This window comes from Juglans microcarpa x Juglans regia, chromosome 2D, assembly GCF_004785595.1.
Source record: "Juglans microcarpa x Juglans regia isolate MS1-56 chromosome 2D, Jm3101_v1.0, whole genome shotgun sequence".
NCBI lineage: Eukaryota > Viridiplantae > Streptophyta > Magnoliopsida > Fagales > Juglandaceae > Juglans > Juglans microcarpa x Juglans regia.
This window is the reverse complement of record NC_054596.1, coordinates 12802118-12822532: the sequence shown is the minus strand read 5'-3', so window position 1 is coordinate 12822532 and position 20415 is coordinate 12802118. Positions and strand designations below refer to the sequence as shown.

General features: G+C 39.0%; 1 protein-coding gene and 1 pseudogene across 1 annotated transcript; both read left to right on the top strand.

The window, feature by feature from the left end:
- The first annotated feature begins 1342 nt into the window (after positions 1-1342).
- LOC121249274 (uncharacterized mitochondrial protein AtMg00810-like) lies at positions 1343-2077 on the top strand. The gene has a single exon (XM_041147986.1). It carries the CDS (start codon positions 1343-1345, stop codon positions 2075-2077), a length of 735 nt encoding a protein of 244 aa, XP_041003920.1.
- Positions 2078-15175: 13098 nt separating this feature from the next.
- Positions 15176-17582, top strand: LOC121248999 (annotated as a pseudogene).
- The last annotated feature ends 2833 nt before the right edge of the window (positions 17583-20415 follow it).

The following is a 20415-nucleotide window of genomic DNA, read 5'->3' as shown; positions in this document are numbered from 1 at the left end:
AACACTCAAAACCAAGTGGGTGATTAAGGAAGATGTCGTGTATCTAGTGGCACATACAACACTTAAGACAGTGGAAAATTGCTTGTGGTACTTGGATAATGCATGTTCAAGACATATGTTGGGTGACAAAAGTCTATTCAAAATGATTAAATCCTTTAGTGGAGGAACCGTGGCTTTTGGTGATGGAAGCAAAGCCATAGTTGAAGGAAAGGGAAGTATAAAAATTCCTGGACTACCTACTCTTCATAATATTTTATTTGTTAATGGCCTCAGGCAAATTTACTTAGCATCAGTCAATTTTGTGATGAGAATCTTTATGTGTAGTTTTCAAAGGATGAATGTTATGTCTATAATCAAGCTGAAAAATGGATCTTGAAGGGCACTAGAACATCGGACAATTGCTATGGAATCTCTCCAACAACAAGCATATGCTGTCATAGAGTACTATTGGATGAAACGGAGCTTTGGCAGCAACATCTTGGTCACATCAACCTAAGAGACCTATCAAAAATATCCAAAAAGGATGTTGTAGCTGGGTTACCAAAGCCTCTAAAAGTTAAAAAGATAGTGTGTGGAGCATGCCAAGAAGGAAAATAAACAAGGTCTCATCATAAGAAAATTTCTGACATACTCACCTCTCGGCCTCTTGAACTACTCCACATGGACTTGATGGGTCCAATACAAACCAAGAGCCTTGGTGAGAAGAAATATATTATAGTCACTATGGATGACTTCTCAAGATTTACGTAGACAATACTACTAAGAGAAAAATCTGAAGCTTTTGATCTTGCCAAAAAGCTATTCAAGAGATTAATAATAGAGAATGACTTTTCTATTTCTAGAATTCGTAGTGATCATGGTAAGGAATTTGAAAACTCTAATTTCTCTTCTTTTTGAGATGAACAAGGCATATATCAAGAGTTGTCTACTCCAATTACACCTCAACAAAATGGAGAAGTTGAAAAAAGAATAGAGCTATTCAAGAGATGGCTCAGACTATGCTAAACAACAAAAAGATGGCTTTATATTTTGGGGGAGAAACTGTCAACACAGCAAGTTATATTCTAAACCGAGAGGTCTTTAGGCAATGTACAAGACACACCCCCTATTGTTTGCACGTTTAGAATTAGTCTGCATATTGTTTGCCATAGCTAGTCATTTAAATTTTAAATTATATCAAATGGATGTTAAAAGTGCATTTTTAAATGGACTATTACAAGAAGAGGTATATGTTGAGTAATCTAAAGGATTCATTAATCATATTTGCCCTGATCATGTGTACATCTTAAAGAAGGCACTATATGGATTAAAGCAAGCACCACGAGCTTGGTATGAAAGGTTGATGGCTTACCTTCTTGAACATGGTTTCACAAGAGGACAAGCTGGTAGAACTCTTTTCTTAAGAAAAATTGGTAAACAACTTCTTATTGCTCAAATCTATATAGATGACATTGTGTTTGGAGCAACTCTTGACTCGCTTTCTTATGGATTTGCTAATGAAATGAAATATGAATTTGAAATGAGTATGATTGGTGAACTGAATTTCATTTTGGGCATTCAAGTTAAACAAACAAATGAGGGCATTTTCATTTCTCAATCTAAGTATGCTAAAGATTTTGTTAAGAAGTTTGGAATGGAAGGAAAGACTCATGCTCGTACTCCTATGAGCACTTCAATAAAAATCAGAACAAATCCTACAGGTAAGAACATTGATCCTACACTTTATAGAAATATGATAGGGAGTTTGCTGTATATTACAGCAAGTAGACCCGATATTACCTTTAGCGTTGGTGTATGTGCTAGATTTCATGCTAATCCTAAGGAATCACATCTCACTGCAGTAAAAAGAATTCTAAAATATCTAAGTGCTACTGTAGATTATGGGATTTGGTATTCTAAAGATTCTAACTTGACTCTAGTTGGATATTCGGATGCTGATTGGGTTGAGAGTGCAAATGACAGAAAAAGCACATCAGGATGTCGCTTTTATATAGGTGGAAATCTGGTTGTATGGATGAGTAAAAAGCAAAATTCCATTTCCTTATCTACTGCTGAAGCCGAGTACATCGCAAAATGAAGTTGTTGTACCCCACTTCTTTGGATGAAAAAGATGCTTGAGGACTATGGTTTCTCCCAAGATACTATAAAAATTCATTGTGATAAGTCTAGTGCAATTAGTATCTCAAAACATTCAGTTCAGCACTCTAGAACCAAGCATATAGACATTAGGCATCATTTTATTCGAGATTTGGTTGAGTAAAAAATTGTGTCCTTGGAACATGTGGCTACTGAACATCAATTGGCTGATTTATTTACAAAATCCTTAGATGGGTTAAGATTCGAATATTTAAGAAAAGCCAATGGTGTGTGTGATATGCATTAAAGGTTCATGACCTTCTTGCATCTAAGTTTCTGCATTATTATATGTTTTTTTTTTCAATTTGTTTGTGAGTAGACTTAGCGCAGGTTTGGGGGATGGGATGAGATACAAAATTCTCATCTCATCTCATCTCATCATTACACCTTTTTCAAATCCCCATACAAAATATAATAAACAATTCAACTTTTTCAAATCCCAATTCACCTTTTTCAAATCCCAATACAATAATAATATTAAAACATAATATTTTAAACTCTCAAACAAAACACAAAATTCTCATCTCACCATCCAAACCTGCCCTTAATTTTAGCATGTTTTCTCGCTAACTTAATGGAATCAACATTGAGCAAGATACAAGCTAAGGTGTTTGCCAAGTGGTTGAACATTCTAATCCTCACCATATCAGTCTTGTATGAATTGAAGCACTTTGTATTGGTTAAGCATTTTATCATGGGGGGGCTAACCTTATGGTCGAGCATTCAAAGGTTTTCATATATTCACTGTGAGGAACCTAATCCTACCTCCTAATTGCTTATAATGCTCAATAGAAAGGGAGAAGTATATTCCTTAAATTGACTACTACTAGTTGAATCTAGTACTAAAAGAAAATATCTTCTCTTTCCAAGCATAAAGGTGGATCCATATAGAAAAAGTCAAGTGTTTCATCATTATGAAAAAAGACAAATACTTTAAATGGATCTGATCTATAAAGTCCTTATAGGAAAAATCATTATTATAATCATTGTGAAAAAAGATGAGCAATTCAATCATGGACATGACTAGAGCTCAAAACACCTCATGCTTGGAGAAGATACTCTTTAAAGTATCTAGGCCTAGCATAAAGTTTGACTTTTAAGGAAAAATATCATCCCTTTAGAGTATCTCAAGCAAAAAGAAAAACAAAAATAAGATAAAATAAAAAGAGGTGGGGGAGGGAGAGGGAAGAAAATAAAAACCTCAGTCACACACCCGACTTTTGGATGTTCAACTAATGCAGTACAAGACACCGTGGTGATGGCTACAGCTGAGAAAGTGCATCTCCTGGTTGGGTGGATAGTATGAGGAGAATGATGTTTGGCTTTTGTGCTACACTAGAGGCTTAAACTTTGCTCAATGTAGTAAGTTATGTTTGTGAGTAACACAGCACCTATTGTAAAAATTTTTTTCGTGTTTTTGTTTGGTTTGGTTTGGTTTTATGAGTTATAATTAAAATAAATAAATGAATAAAAAATATATATCGCCAATTTTTTTTCAGTAGTAGTGAGTCCCATTGGGACTCTGAGACATCTTGAACACTTGACTTAAGGGTGTGTTTGGCAAGTGAGAGTACTTGAGGTACTCTCACTACTATTCTTTACTTTATTATTACTTTTTATCTACTTTTCTACTATTCATTACTTTTCACCTACTTTTTAATATTTTATTATTACTTTTTCATTACTTTTTTACTACTATTCACAAACATTCTCAACACTTCTCAGGTATTCTCACTATCCAAACGTAGCTTTAAGTTCTCGCATAGCATGGTCTCTTTCCTAAGTGACTTAAGTTCTCGCATAGGAAGATAAGGCCAAAGACCTTCTTTCCCGATTCCTCACTCCGTACAGTCCTCACAGACCCTTTTAGTGTCCCCACACTATTTTGAGTGAGTATCTCTCCACTATTTGAGTTCGAAATCAAGAAGGATTCTACACCTACACTACTACGATTCGAGGTAAGTGTCCCGTACATCTCTCCATTACTGTTTCTCAAGTTCTAGGGCACAGGATTCCCGATTGGGTTTTTGCAAAATAGATGGGGTTGATGAGGTGTTTTACGGAGAATAGTGTATAGAACTTTGGATCATCTGAGTTAGGATTAAGATTGAGTTGTATTAAGGAAGGATCTTGATGGTTCCGTGAGTCCATCACTTGGTTTCGAAGAACTGCCCAGCAAGTGTTCGAGTGTTTAACTCAAACAAATTCTTCATTACAATTCTTGTTGGTTACGCACTCGTTCATGTTTATGCTTTGTTTTAACTTCATTAAATTGACTCTTCTATGCATAAAAAAATTGACTCATATTTTTTTTCATGGAATACATATTCTGCATGGCATGCTATTCTTTATATTACATGCTTAATCTCCATTGAATACATAGGTTCTCATAAGGTCCTAGTAAATAACTTGTACTTCTTATGGGTATTGCTACATGATACTACTAAAGTACTTTGTGTGCTTGTATACTTTAGATGAGGTTCAAAGAAAAAGCCGAAAGGAAGAAGGTAGTTAAGCTGGGCTCACCTCCCAGTGTAGTGAGTGAGAGGAAATCTCCTACAGAAACTCCTCACACTGAGGAAACCATGGTGGATATAACAGAACCAGTTAAATCTCAAACTGAACTCTCCACACCTGGTGCTTTCGAGCGCTTTGCTTCACCTGAAGCAGAAGCTCATATAGGAGTATATTTTCTCACCGACCTATTTTAGGTGAGAGAGAGGTAAGTATTCATGACTTTCCTGATCCATTCTTTGGTATCATCGGTCGCATATTTACTGAGCGACATTGGGAAAAACTCACACTTCCCTCACCCAAGCCATGGGTTGAGGTGGTGCGTGAGTTTTACTCCAACCTTGCCCATTTTAACATTGATGATCATAGCATCTCCTCCACAGTGAGGAGAGTTAAAATTGATACCTCTCCCGCAATAATACGAGACTTGTATGAATTGCCTGAAGTTGTGAACCCCGAATATCCCTACAAGAAAATGGGGGCCCCAACAAAGACTGCCGTACACAACCTCTTTGCTAGGCCTCAAGTGCCAAAATGGAATCCCCGGGCTCATCGATTGCCTATGCATGCAATACTCCCACCCTGCAGAGTATTGGCCTAGATAGTATTGACAAACTTATGGCCAATCAGTCGACACACTAAATTATCTTTGGAAACGGCTCAGTTTATGTTTGCTTTGGCTGGGTGTATTCATACATTTCTCGAGACATGTGATTGATATTATTCATCGTTCACATGTGGAAAAAGAGTTAAGCCTCCCCTTTGGTGGTCTAATCACCAAGCTGGCTATGAAAGCCAATGTACCATTGAGACCAAATGAACCCACCATGAAATTGCAAGCGTCCATTTTGACTCTCACGGTGATCAAATCAGAAGCTGTCCTGAGCAAGAAAAGACCACATACTGAGTCAGCCTCTTCTCCTCCTGATCCTATAGTACCTCTCTCTAGTGTGCTAGAACAAATCACTCTTCTCTCTCAAAAGATTGATTCATTTGCTGAAAAGTGTGGGAAGTTTGGCAGACTAAGATGGCGCAACAGATAACTACACTACGAACAGATGGGATGCAAATTAGTGATAGATTAGTGCAGCTATCCTTAGATGTGCAGCAGGTCATGGGGTGCATTATGGATTCTAATGTTGAGTAGCAGTCCTTTGACACATTGCTGACAAAAAAGGGGAGAAAAAGTAAAAAGTAAGGGGGAGAGCAGCAGCAGCAGTAGAAGACTAAGGGGGAGTAGGACCAGTAAAGAAGTGCATCTGAAAATTTTTTGCTAAATGTTTAATGCTCTTATTTTCTTATATTTGATTAAATTCAAAGACAAGTTAAAGTTGTAATCAGACAATGAAAGGTTTCAAGTGAAAATTATGAATTGAACTTTTAATATTAGTTAATGATGCTTCACGAGATTTTGGTCTGCTGGTTGTGTTTTGTTTCAGGTACACACTACATTCATCTACTAAGTATTTGGTTACCAATTCGCCAAAGGTGAAGATTGTAAATGTAAAAGAGATTGGCTAGGATTAGTTGACTAAGACGATAGAGATTTATTTAAGTAGTGAGATTGTTGAGATTGGATAAATGTAAATATTTTATCTTTATCTAAAAACATTTAAGTTGAATTAAGCGGTTATTTGATAATATCTTAGATAAATCATAAGAGTGTATCTGAAGCTCAAGAAGTCTAGAATTATCCAGTTAAATGAAATCTATATCAGATAAGAAGACTCAGTGCCAGGTGTTAACAAAATCGTCAGCAAAATCGTTTCCTAGCAGAGTTCTCTTGTCAGCAGATTCCTACCGCACCTGAAAGTCCTAACAGATTGAGTCCGTTAGCAGAGTCCTACTACAGATCAAACACTGGGCAGATTATTTAATTGAGGATTTGGCTGAGGGTTGGATCTTTTGATCAGTTAATTTTTAGAGAGCTTGGAGATCTACGTGGGATTCAAGAGCTTGAGTGTGAGAAAATTCTTGTGAATAATTTTTCAGTATTTTTCTCTTTTTCTCTTTGAGTGCGTACTTACTCCGTGTCAGAGTGGAAGTGATCAAGTTCAGCCACTAGAGTTCCAGGAGGGAAGTCAATGGTTTTAAATCGCCAGAGGTTCTGGCTACTACTATGGTAGAAGACAAACGGGTCGTTTGTCTGGTCAAGTAAGAGAGTCAAGTTACAAAGGTTTTGTAATTGTGGTTTACTTGTAATTGATTTTCAAATAATAAAATTGATTTTCCTTGGTTTGGTTGCTTGTAGGATTTTATTTTTGAGGAGTTCTTCAAAGGATTTCCCTTCGTGACAAAAATTGATCTTAAGTACTTTTATTACTTTATATTTTTGATTATTTACATAACAAGTGACTAATCAATTTGATTAATTGTGTGGTGAAGCGTGAGATCTAACTGTAACAGTCCACTCCTTCTTTTTGACGTAAGCAAATTCTACTGTGAGTCTAGTTATGCATGTCGAATCTTGATAGCGTATTTTTAAAGATATTATGTGATTTTTAAAGTATGCCCAGTGATTTAATGCATTGAAAATATTTATATGAGGTATTTATAGTATTATTGAACTAAGGTTGATTTTAAATAAGACAATTATAATATTTTTGAAGAGTGCCAAAAATATTATAATTGTCGGAAATCATTTTAATATTATTTATTAAAATGATTTCAGCTATTTAAAATATTATAAGATTTAAATTATGTTGAAAACTCTAATCAATTAAATGGTTTTATTATTTTAAATATATTAAATAAGACTTCATCATCATTTTATTAATGATGAAGGAATATATTATTTCTCCATACTCTGATTAGTCGGATATGGAGTTTTGTTACCTGGTTACTACTACATCTATCGTGGATAAAATTGTGTTATCTCTTAGACTTCGGTCTTTAGAGGTTTACCATCTGGACTAGACCATGTTAGTCACGAAAGTATGCTAGAAGACTACTAACATTTGTAATTAGCTTGTTTTTTAAGTCAACTTTGTACATCCTCTATTAATGAATGGAATGAGATCCGTTGTTACAAAAACAAGTTTAGTTTAAATAATATTCTACCTTAATTCCTCTTAGCATTTTTAAGTTAAATCAATGTTTAATCTCTTATCATTAGATCATTTGGAGGATCCCAAGATGAACGGCATGGATTAAATACCCAAGCCCCCTCTCTTTCTCCTTCACTTTTCCCTTCCCTCTCTCTCTCTCCTCCCTCTCCCTCTCACCAGATTCTCTTCTCCTCCAGCCTAGTGCCGCCGCACGCCGCCCAAACTCACCACCACCGTCGGCATCTTCCTCTCACGCCGATAGCACCTTCCCACCACCAGTGAACCCCATGCAGCTCTCTCTCTCTCTCTCTCTCTCTCTCTCTCCTCCCACAGTAGCCCAACCGAAATGAGTTTCACCCATTTATCTCCTCCAAGCGCCGCCGTACGCAGCCACCCAGGCCACCGAGCACCACCATGAGACCACCTTGGACTCCCCCTTCCTCCTCCCTTTGACCTGAAGCCGGTATCCCTTCCCTCACATGCACGGGCTCTCTCCCTCACACACGGGTTCCTCCACCTCAATCGACATACGTCGCCACCCATGGCGTCCAACTGCCGTCTCGAGCCTCATCTAGCCACCATCGGCCTACCCCAGCCACCCATAGCCCCGATCTACCCCTCATGCACCCCTTCTCTCTCACAGACTCTCCCTCACGCATGGCTTAGATCCGCCGCCCTCCAGCCACCGTGCTTCCTCCACCTTACCACCATAACTCCACCAGTAACCCCCTAAGCCCCTCCATGGCTAGCCACGACCAACCAAGCTCCCCATCCATTTCCATGCTTTGAGACACACAGGTTCCCCTTGGAAACCCATGGCTCTGCCGTGTTCCGCCACCCCAGCCACTATGAGACCACCATCAGCCTCCCTTGGCCTCCCCTAGCCTTGCCCTAAGCCCAAGCCGCCACTTTACATGGTGGACAGCCACCGTACACGGCCTTAGCCGCCACCCACGGACTCCCCACCATGTCGGCCAACCTCACATAGCCTAGATCCATCTACTAGAATCCTAGTTCTGGTCCCCGAGATTGTCTCATTGTAAGGTCACGGTAGTGAACACTACTGCCCAAGCTAGTGGCTTCCGACGCCACTAGCCATGCCGAACAACGAGCAACGCACAGGTTATCCCGTCGATAGTATAACCCTCTATCCCTCGTTATTATGTTAAATGTTAGTTGGTTGGTTAGGTTGTGGACTGTGCTGTTAGTATTTGTGGAGTTCGCTGGGTAGTGTGGTGATGTGATGTGTTGTGTACGTGAAGTATTAGGCGTAGTTTGAAGGTGTGCTGTGTAGTGTTGTGACCTATGCTATGAAGTGTGGATTGAGAAGAGTACGCATGGAGTGTACTTTGTGTGGCGTAGCGTGTGTGAAGGGAATACAAGTGGAGTGATGCACCATAGGGCGTGTATGCTGTAGCGGTGATGTGTCATGGTGTGTGTGAAGGAAGTACACGTGGAGTGTACTCCATGAGGTTTATCGATGCACCGTGTGGCGTGTCGCGAAGACAAGGATGGTTGTGAGTGTTGTGAGTAATGTCAGGAACTATGAAACAGTGTCTCGAAATAATTATGATGTGGCCTGTAGTCTAAGGTGACAAGTGTCGCCTTGTAGTTGACTTATGGCCGGGTGTATGTGTGAAGTGGCAAGATAGTATCAGAGTAGTGTAGCGGAAGCATGACTAGGCAACTTCACGAAGTGACATGGTTAAACCAAAAGTTGTGCTTGTGATGGTTGAGGAGTTAGTTTAAGAATGGCGTAGCAGGAACGTGATGAGATGTCATGATGTGTCAGGAGTACGTGAGGGACCGTACTCATGATGAGTTAGGAGTTGGCGTAGAAATGACGTAACAGGATGTTAGGTGATGCAACAAGGTCACGGTGTAGCTTAGGAGTAGTTTCGAGCTATATGATGTGACATAAAGCGTAGTGATGAATGGAGTCCTTTTGTGTTAAGTGTTAGGATGAAATGTCAAAAGGGACGGGTAGTATGAAGAGTCATGCTAGTCGGGTTAAGAAAAGGTTGATATCGGAGTATGGCACTTGTCCCTAAGAGCATGTGATCAACATGTTATATATTGACCTTAGGTGATAAAGAAATAAGGTACATGTGTAATCTGGTAAGACACATGTACCGGACAGATTCAACATATGTAATGGATAATCTGTCCTAAGCATGGTTACACGGTGCTTAAGCCTCAGAGTTAGCTTAAAGCCATGTGGCATGTATGGATGAGAATGAGGATCTAGTGTAAGCTAAGATGCATAAAGCCAGTGACGGGTGTATTGTCTAGGATTGGGATGTGTGACTCCGTCGGTTGGAATCATGCATCAGAATGTGATCAATAGGAAGAATAAAAGGAATGTCTTAGTGTCTTATTCCTAAGGTGAATCATGGATTCACTTTAGTAGATGAACACTCGAGGTCAGATCTTGAGTTTGGAAGAGGTAGTGACCATAAGTAGATCCTGAAGATTTTAACATAGTAAAAGGCACGTAAGAGCATGGGATAGAAGAAGAGTGTTCCAAGTGAAGTGTAGTTCTACTTCTAGTTTAGTTGTTATGCATTAGATAAAGAATGACGTTAAGGTTATGTGTATGCATGTAGGTTGTCATCTGACACGCACATGAATGGATTGCATGATATGAAAGTAGCATGGAGTCCAGGTAAGTATTACGTTCATACTCTTCTAGAGTTTTCTAAAAGGATATGAAAATGAAAACAAAATGTTTTTCCTTTACAATGATTTACGAAACGAAAGGAAACAATGCTTTATGAAAAACATACCAAGTGTTTAAATGTATATGTATGTAATGGCCCTTCTTCACAGCCCCTTTTTTCTCACCCAAAGTATTAATTGTATAAATGTGAATGGATGACTATACGCAGTATCTATTATATATATTTTTCACGAACAGAAATATTGAGACTTATGTCTGATGCTTTAACAGATGCTTTAAACGACGCGAAGAAAGTATATTGTTTTAAAAGGTCCCTATGAACCGATGTTTTAAGGATGCCATGAACTAAGCTTTAAATTATGCCATGAAAGATGATGTTTAAGCCCATGCTTTTAAATGATATTTTTTCATGAATGAACTGTTAAATGAAAAGGAATGAATGAAAGGAAAGGATTGAAATGAAAGGACTAAACTGAATGAAAGGACTGAACATTTAATGTATGAAAATACGTAACGACCATATGAATGGATGAAAAGAGTACCCAAGGAATGCGTAGATTGCAATGCCGGGTAAATAGTACTGGTAGTGCACTCAGGGTTGCCCCCTATGAAAAGGATTCCCAACCCTTGGCCACAGGCGGAGTCTGGGTCCGAAGAAAGACCGCTAACCCCAATACACGAGGAGTAACGATGTGTACCGTCCAAAGAAAGTGATAAGAAAAAATTTATGAATGCATGAACTCTTTAAGAAATGAAGGCACTGATGAGAGATACGTTTTACGAAAATAAAATCATTTTTAAAGAAAAACTTTGTTCAATGTTGTTTCCAAATGAATGCATATATGCATGTATGTGTAGTATGTATGGAATGATGAATACATGAATGAAAACCTATATTATTATATTTTAACGGTATGAAGTAATGCTTACTGAGTATTTGACTCATTTTAGTTTTTATGAGTGCCCCTCCCCACGAGAACTAAATGAGTAGTATGCATTACGACGGACACGGCCCAATGGGAAGAGCACGGAAGTCTAGGCATGAGGGTTTTAATTGCATGAGAGGCCTTTTATTTCAAAGTTTTATGATTTTCATTGTAAACCTCTGTTATTCTCAAAGCACATTTTATTTTATAGCATAGATGCTTGCACCTTAGGTATGGAAGTAAAAAGTTTTGAATCGAACAGTAATTCTCGTCATCTTTTTAAAAAAATTTTTATAAAAAGTCCCACCACAAGAACAGGCGTTACACTAACTACAAGGTATTTGGGTAATTTCAAGATGGAAGAGGAGAAAACAACAAAAGCAGAAGATAATCTATGGTAAGATAAAGAGTTCTGTAAGGGAAAAGCAATACCTTTAGTAGAGGAGAATTGCTTAGCCAAAGATTAATGTGGAGAGGTGAAGTGGGCCTCTTGATAGTGAAAATCCTGTAGGTACTGAGGTGCCTTTCGAGTCTTTGTTGACTTGCAAATGGGAAGAGGAGTAGAAGCAGGTGTTTCTATTATAGAAGTGGATGTTGATGAAGGTGAAGAAATAGGCAACTCAGGAACAGGTGATGGACTTGGATTTATAGGTAGATCAGAGTTATGCAGGGTGGGAGACTGAAATTGAGTTGAGGGAACAATTGTTGTTTGATTATGATGAAGAGGAGATGCAGTTGGAAATGGAATGCAATTATCAGCGAGAGAAGAATCTGGTATTGGGTTAGAATTTTTAAAGAGAAGTATGAAATGTGGTTTCATGAAAGACAACGTCTCTGGAGATAAAAAAAAAAAAATAGTATTGGTATCAAGATCAAACAATTTATAGCCTTTGATACCGAATGGATAGCCAAGAAAAATAAATTTTCTGGCTCTTGAATCAAACTTTGTTCGACCATGTGAAATTGTGGATGCAAAACACAAACAACCAAAAACTTTCATATGGACATATTTGGGTTTGCTATTGAAAAGTAACTCATAAGGTGTTATGTTGTGTAGCAAAGGGGAAAGAATTCTTTTGATGATATATGCAGCAGGTAAGACACATTCATTCCAATATTTTAAAGGGATTCCAATATATTACAAATGACAATTTCAAATATTCTAGAACTTGTATATGTGCTGAGAGGAAAAGGGAGTCGATGTTGTTTGGCCATTGGACATATGCAACAAGGAGCTTCATTGAAATTAGAAATCTCAATGCTTACAGGAGGATCTTTAGTTAAAGACATCCTATAGAAAGAGGTGTGACCAAGTCTATAGTGCCAAAGATCTGGCAGTGAAGAATTGCTAAGCATTAAGGCTAAAACAAAGTTGGTTTTATTCGAAAGCTTGAAAAAATGGTCAGCAAGAGCTGTTGGAGGCACTTCAGTGTGTTGCAGATGGTAGAGTCCATGCCTCACTTGACCCTTCCCAATCATTGACCAAAACAAAAGGTCTTGAAGGAAACAAGAATCAAAAAAGAAAAGAAGGCAACAAGCAAGTGAGTTTGCAAGCCTTTTAGCTGAAATTAAATTGAATGTGAATGAAGGAACACAAAGGACATTTTAGAGGAGGAGGTGGTTTCCGAGCTTGATTATGCCTATGTGTGTGACAGGTGCTTCATCACCATTAGGCATTTTTACAGAATAGGAAACTAATCAATGATGGTTGTTAAAAGGGAGATGATATAGACCATATGATATGTAGCACCTGCATCAATTATCCAAGGGGTTTCAACATATTTGGAAGGAGAGATAGAACAATTTGTTGAGATACCAGACGTGGTGGTTGCCATCAACTATGAAAGGGGTTTCAACCCCTCCCAGTGTTTGAGAAGTGGTTTCCTCAAACAAAGCCCAAAATTAAAATTCTAAACAAGAGTGACAAAAAAAAAAAAAAATGAAGTTGGTAAAAGCATCACAACTTTCTCGGTAGCCAAAAGCGAAGAGATCGTCGATGCAAAGAGAGAGTTGTAGGCTCTCCATCGCATACTTATACCTTGATCAAGGTGTCGGGAGGAAGAAAAATGAAAAGAGAGAAACAAAGAATAAAAGAGATAGGAAAAGAAAAATACAAGAAAATGAGGGAAGAGATAAACAGTAATGATTTTGAAGAAACCGAAATCAAACTTACAAATATTGCCGATGGAGATGGGTTGCTATCGTTGGTGTTGCGAGGAAGGGGCCAACCAAGAGAGAAGAAGATGCGAGACGAAGGCCAAACCGAAGGTGATGGGATGTACAGTTGTTCTCCATATATGGGGAACGACTGTACACACCGTAAACCTTAACCAAAAAATGGGTTTTGGGTTGGGGAGTGATTTTTCTTCAAAATTCTAAAATTTTTTGTAAATTATAGGGATAGAGAAAATATGAAGAATCTAATAGGAATGTTCTAAGAGAGGACGTTTATCCTCTTTCTCTGTATTTTGTTTATGATAACTTAAATTGGTGCTTCATTAAAAAACGACATTGTTGGGCGCATGATACATTACTTGGAATCACGAGCGGTATATACGAGAAGAAATAATTCCAACATAGTATTTTGTTTTTTTTTTCTTTTTTTTTTTGAACTGATATCTATGAATTCTTATAATAAAAGACTATTATTTTATTTACTACGAGGCGAGTATGGAAACAAGATTTAAAAGATAAAACACTAGTGTCTCTCTTATAAAAAGAGTAGCTAGGATTTCAATTTGTACGCGATAACACAACCCATGTATATACTTTTTCATGTTTTTGAGCTCCAAAAAAGGTAGGCTACAATACCAACAAGATTTTGCTTGGCTGCTTCATTACATTATTCGTATGTTCAAATAATCAGATACACCTATCATCTGTTTCCGTCTCTAGTTGCGTTTTCAGTTTTACTGTACGTCAGTACGTAATGTTCACCTAATAAATACAGGAAATGCAAAATGTCAATTGCACACCCATGATTCCCCTTCTGAGATGGGAAGGTAATTACACGTAGCCATCTCAAGATATGACTCTTTTCTTTCTTTATCTTTCTGGGTTAGAGTTCCCACTCTTTGTAATGGAAATGGATGGCAAATATCCATAATACACCAAGCAATGCTGTGTCACTGTCATCACTTTTCTTCTCAGAACCAGCATTACTATTATCTGCTGAAGCAGCAGCTGCCAATTCCATCAACATCTCAGAGTCTATCTCAGTGGACTTGAACTTCAACTTGATTCCACCTTGAGTCCATGACCTGATACAAAGGAGAGCTTGTGCACTATCATGCGGCATGCAAAATCGTTGCTTCGCTACATCATCACCTTTGCTGCAGAACAAATCTTCAGGTCCTACGGAAGTTGCCTGAACTGTCAAGAAATCTCGAGCCATAACAGAAAGTCGGGGTAGCGTGTACTATTAACCTTCCACCACTCCAGAACATCTGTTGGTATTGGAGCTGGGGGCTCTGACAGGTACTGAGTAAGTTCATCAGTGGACTGCTCATGCTTGCCCTTCTTTTCTTTCGAGCAATTTCCTCTGCAAAAGAGACACTCCCACCAGAAGGTTTCCCCCGCGACCCTCTTCTCCAAAAAGTCCAAACAGAGCATTCCCCCACCCGTTTGAGGGTTTGAGTCTGTATGCGAAGACGCAGGCGCACAGCTCACTCAACTTCTACCCTACCGAATAACCATAACAACCCGTGACTTTTTGAGTCTTACCAATCCCCATCAATCTCCCGTGAACCCAGCCCCGCCTTCCATTTTCCTTTTCCGAGTCACCGCACCTCCCTTCTCGTTCATGCTTACCGCGTCCACCTACTCCACTACCATCCAAATTGATCTCTCTCTCCCCAGTGCGCGCTATTTTAGTGGATCGACTCGATATGGCCACTAGTCACCAAAGAAAATCCACAGAAGTACTTGTCCATAAAAGCAGCTCCAACACCTTCCTGTTTTCTAAGCCATCCACACTTCTTGTAATTTCCATGGCCTGCATCTTCTTTGTCTCCCTTGTCCTTTTTCTTTCCTTCTCTCCCGGTGCCGTCAAACCCAGTCCTGATGCTCCCTCCTCCATCTCTCCCGCGATCCGCCAGGCCTGCAAGGCTACTCGCTTCCCTATCCCATGCGAGACCTCTTTGACCCAATCCAACCACGTGCCCCCCAACCCCACCCCTCTCCAGCTCATCCAGTCCGCTATCTGGGTCTCCTCCCAGAACCTCCACACCGCCCAATCCATGGTCAAGTCCATCCTGGACTCGTCCGCGGGAATGTGAATCGCACCTCGGCCGCCAAAAACTGCCTGGAGTCCCTCACAAGCTCCGAGTACCGGATCTCTCGGACTACCGAAGACGCACTGCCACATGGCAGGATCAAGGATGCGAGAATCTGGATGAGCGCCTCCTTGCTCTACCAACAAGATTGCTGGTCCGCGCTCAAGTACGCGAACGATACCCAGATGGTGAACTCGACGATGTCGTTTCTGGACTCGTTGGTTGGGCTCACGAGTAACGCGCTGAGCATGGTGTTCTCGTACAGTATTTTCGGGAACCAGACCGGGTCGTGGGCCCCGCCCAAGACCGAGCGGGACCGATTCTGGGAGGGAGGTGGCGGCTCTGGGTCGGATTTCCGGGGCGGCTTCCCGTCGAAGCTAAAGGCGGACGCGACCGTGTGTAAGGACGGGAGTGGCGGGTGCTACAAGACGGTGCAGGAGGCAGTGAACGCCGCACCTGATAACGCCGGGGAACGGAAGTTCGTGATACATATAAAGGAGGGGGTATACGAGGAAACCGTCAGAATCCCGTTAGAGAAGAAGAACGTGGTGTTTTTAGGAGACGGGATGGGCAAAACGGTCATTACGGGGTCGTTGAACGTTGGCCAGCCCGGGATTTGGACATACAACACAGCCACAGTTGGTAAGTCTTTTGAATGCATATTACTTCATTGTGCGTGGCCATTCTTCCTTGTTATTGTTTTGTCTTTTCTTTTTGAATATGTGTTTTTATTTTCAAGGTTGTGGATGGAGTCAATAAATACCGTTGGGGAGGTGCTCATGTTAGGTTTTACGGCTTCTTGCACTTAGGTTTTTCCATGAGTTTGTCACCTTACATTGTATGCATTTCGTACCGAATAAAGTTTATGATTATTTTAACCATCGACTTGGGCACCCTCCCGTCACACGATGTTTGGCTGTTTTTCACTGAACAGTCAATGCGTTTGATGTTCATTTAAACATCTGCAATCACAAGTCCATCCTTCCAGCTTTTGTCCTCGTGTAGAGCCCGTGTCAAATGAAATTGGGTTGCAAACTTATTCACAGTTAACTATTTAGTTGCAAGAGTTTAGGAAAAAGGGCTAGTTAGTACTAAAAACAAAAGATAAAATGTTGACTACAATTGTAGATGACTTCTTTTATGAAATGGTAGAAGAAGTTCTTAGAGAACAGATGTTAGGAAGCCGTAAAATTTATGAGTTTAGCTTTGCTTTGTTATTCCCTTCTTGTTCTTGAGTTGCTTTGAAAACAAATTCCGTTCTTGTTCTTATGTTTGAATCATTTTGGAATAACTGTTCTTGGCGATGGATTCATGGCCAGCGGCATCACAATCCAAAACACGGCCGGTCCTGATGCACACCAAGCAGTGGCCTTCAGATCAGACAGTGATCTATCCGTCATTGAGAACTGCGAATTCTTAGGCCATCAAGATACACTCTATGCTCGCTCCCTCCGCCAATTCTATAAATCATGCCGCATCCAGGGAAATGTGGATTTCATTTTTGGAAACTCAGCATCAGTTTTCCAAGATTGCCAGATCTTAATCTGCCCCCGGCAAGTAGATCCAGCAAAGGGCGAAAAAAATACTATCACTGCACATAGTAGAAACGACCCTGCACAATCCACAGGTTTTGTTTTTCAGAATTGCTTGATAAATGGCACTAACGAATACATGGTACTGTATCATAACAATCCCAAAGTACACTTTAATTATTTAGGGAGGCCATGGAAGTTGTACTCGAGGACCGTCTTTATACACTGTAACTTAGAAGCTCTTATTACACCAGAAGGCTGGATGCCATGGGATGGCGATTTTGCATTGCAAACACTCTATTATGGGGAATTTGGGAATTCTGGACCAGGCTCTAATGTGTCCAAGAGAGTAATCTGGAGTAACCAAATCCCAACAGAGCACATACTCACATATTCCGTCAAGAATTTTATCCAAGGAGATGAGTGGATTCCATCTTCTCAGTAATTTGCTTCAAATTTTGCAGAAATATTTGTAGTAATATGTTTGGAGCTCAACAATATTGGGAGATTCCAAATCATTGACTACATTTGATCTCCATCCATATGTGGTATCTCTCTCTTTGTATCTGTTGTGTAACTCAGGGAGAGGTTGATGAGAATTGGATTGGTGTAATTTCTACTTTGTCATATAAAATAATTTATTTATTTATTTATTTAATAAATTTCCACAAGGTCACTGTCATTCATTGAATTTTGATGTTGGAGGTTGCCACCCACTAAGTCGCACGTTGAACAAATGTAATAGAGAGAAAAATGACGCAAACAATACCGAATAACATGGACTTTTTCAATGCTAGTAATGTTACAAAGGCATTGGCATCTGGCCATCAATTTCTTGACTTGCAAGATACATGCAGTTGCAACAAGAAGCCCAATTTCACAGCACACACTCTAAGCCTCGTTTCTTTCTAGAAAAGTTTTCAACTCATCTCATCTCATATAATTATTACAACTTTTCTAAATTTTCATATAAAATAAAATAAAGAATTCAATTTTTTCAAATCCTAAAACAAACAAAAAATATATTAAAAAAATATATTCTAACAATATTTTATTTAAGTTTTAACTTTAATGTCAACTTATCTCATCTCATCTGTAAAAATAAACGAAACCTTAATAGCTTGCCGACAAGGTTAAGGTTCCCTTGAGACGGTTTATTGCTCATTTTGTATGGCTCGTTTCACTTTTTACTCTCTCTTAGGGGCCTTAAATTCAAGCAATAACTTGAGAGAACCTTTTTATTGCCAATAATATCCTCCTATTGATATGATCATCCATGTCCATATGCCAAATAGGACCATGCTTGGGAGAGATGACATGGGAGAATTGCGTGACTCAGTGGGTACCTTTTAATGGCATTGCTTGTATGGTCACGGTTAAACTCTTGACAGTAACAATTTTAAGGTAATATATTAATTCAAATTTTAAAAAAAATAATTACTCAAAATTATATGTGAAACTCAAATTTTATATATATATAATGTCAAGAACTCTCTCTTTGACAACGTAAAATTTCATTCACTACCTTTCTAGAGAAATATGGTGTTACATCTCCCCTCTAATATGTGTAATGCCCTTGCGAGGTTATGTTTTGATGCACTTATGTTCCACACTATAAAATGATCAGTTTGATTTTAATATCATTTGTAATAACGTAAGAAAAGTTCAAACTATGCCAAGGCTTATATCCCAAACAACAAGTTAAAAGTTAGAATTCCAGCATTATTGAAATCAATATAAATGTCAACAAGTTCTTCTTCCTAAATATTGTGCGATTTTATTCACTACTTATACAGTTATATGAGGTATTACATTTATAGCCTAGGAAATTATTACTTAGCTGTTGTTTTTTGGGTTCATGCCACCAAACAATGCTACATTATCAAACAACCTCATTGTAGTTGGAAAGCCAATGAATATGGCACATTTTCTAAATGTTTTTTTTTTTTCTTAGCAAGTAAAATATTCATAGATAAACTTGTAAATTACAAGATACAAGTTCTAAAGGGGTGGGAGTCCCCTATAGTCTTCTCAAAACCAACAGATACATCATGAAAATAAGAAAAAATAGATCTAGAGCCAAAAGTTTGGCTCTCACCCATTTCTCATCAGGGGAAGCCACTTGAAGCGGTTTTAATATAATCTGATAAATAGACTATAATACTGCGACTAGAAGCCATAGTGAAGAGTTGTGTGCTACATCTTGTTGGTTTGGGTTGGCTGGAAAAGACTTTTACATCCACTTTCACTTGATTATTGGTTAGGGAAAGCGGAACATATGAATCTAGCAACCAGAGGATGCGTCGATACATCGGCATAGGACCTTCACTATCTGTGGTGGCGCATGTGGTTCATTGCCAATCTAGGAAATAAGGCGGTGGTCAAATCTAAGAGATTCGAAACTACTGATCCCAGTGGTGCCACGCGTGATGCAGAAGGCTCTCTCTGGTACAACAACACGTGAAACTCATGCGCGGTATAAGCCGCATGTGAGACTCACGCGCCGCTCTTTTGAGCAGTTTTTCGACCTTCTGACAGATCGACAGCTAGTGAGGCGTGTGGTAGTCGTAGGTGGCTAGTAGGTAGTAGATCGGCACATCTTGATGCTATGGGCAGGGAAAAAAAACTCTATAGACATCTCCAGGATTGGTCAAACAAGAGGAGGGAGGGAGGAGCCGAAGCTCCAACCCTCCTCTAGACGGAGGAAATGGAAGGATGCCAACGGTTGGGTAGAGAGAAAATGACCTCTGGAGAGAGATTGGAGAAAAGGCTCGCACCTTTTTCTAAATGTTTCATATGCCTCACCCTCTACTAATTATTATTATTGTCGTTGTTCTTAGCATTATACAATGGCAATATCATAAAAAAAAAAAAAATGTAAACCAATAGAGGGGTAGAATCTTAACAAAAGCCTTGAGACAAATTTGACAAAGCTACATAAAAGAAGGAAAACAAATCCTAAAAAAATAGATCAGAAGGATCCTGTCAAGTATTTTCTAGATCCAAACTCCAAGAGAATGGTTACAGCGGTTGATGGCTTTGGTAGCTGTCTAAACAATGAGCTATTTTTTAGGGGCAACAACTTGTATTGTGTTGTGCAGCTGTGCTGCGGTGATTGTTGATACTTTGTGGTTGTTAGTCTGAGGTAGATGGTTGTAGTTATGTACAAATGATATTTGCACTCTCTAGTGTTTGCAAGTTCTATGTATTTTTTTAAAAAAATATGAGTAAATTTAGATCTCACATAAAAAAATTAATTTTTTTAACGAAGGATCCTATTTTTTTTTTAAAGAGAGTGTGTGTGGT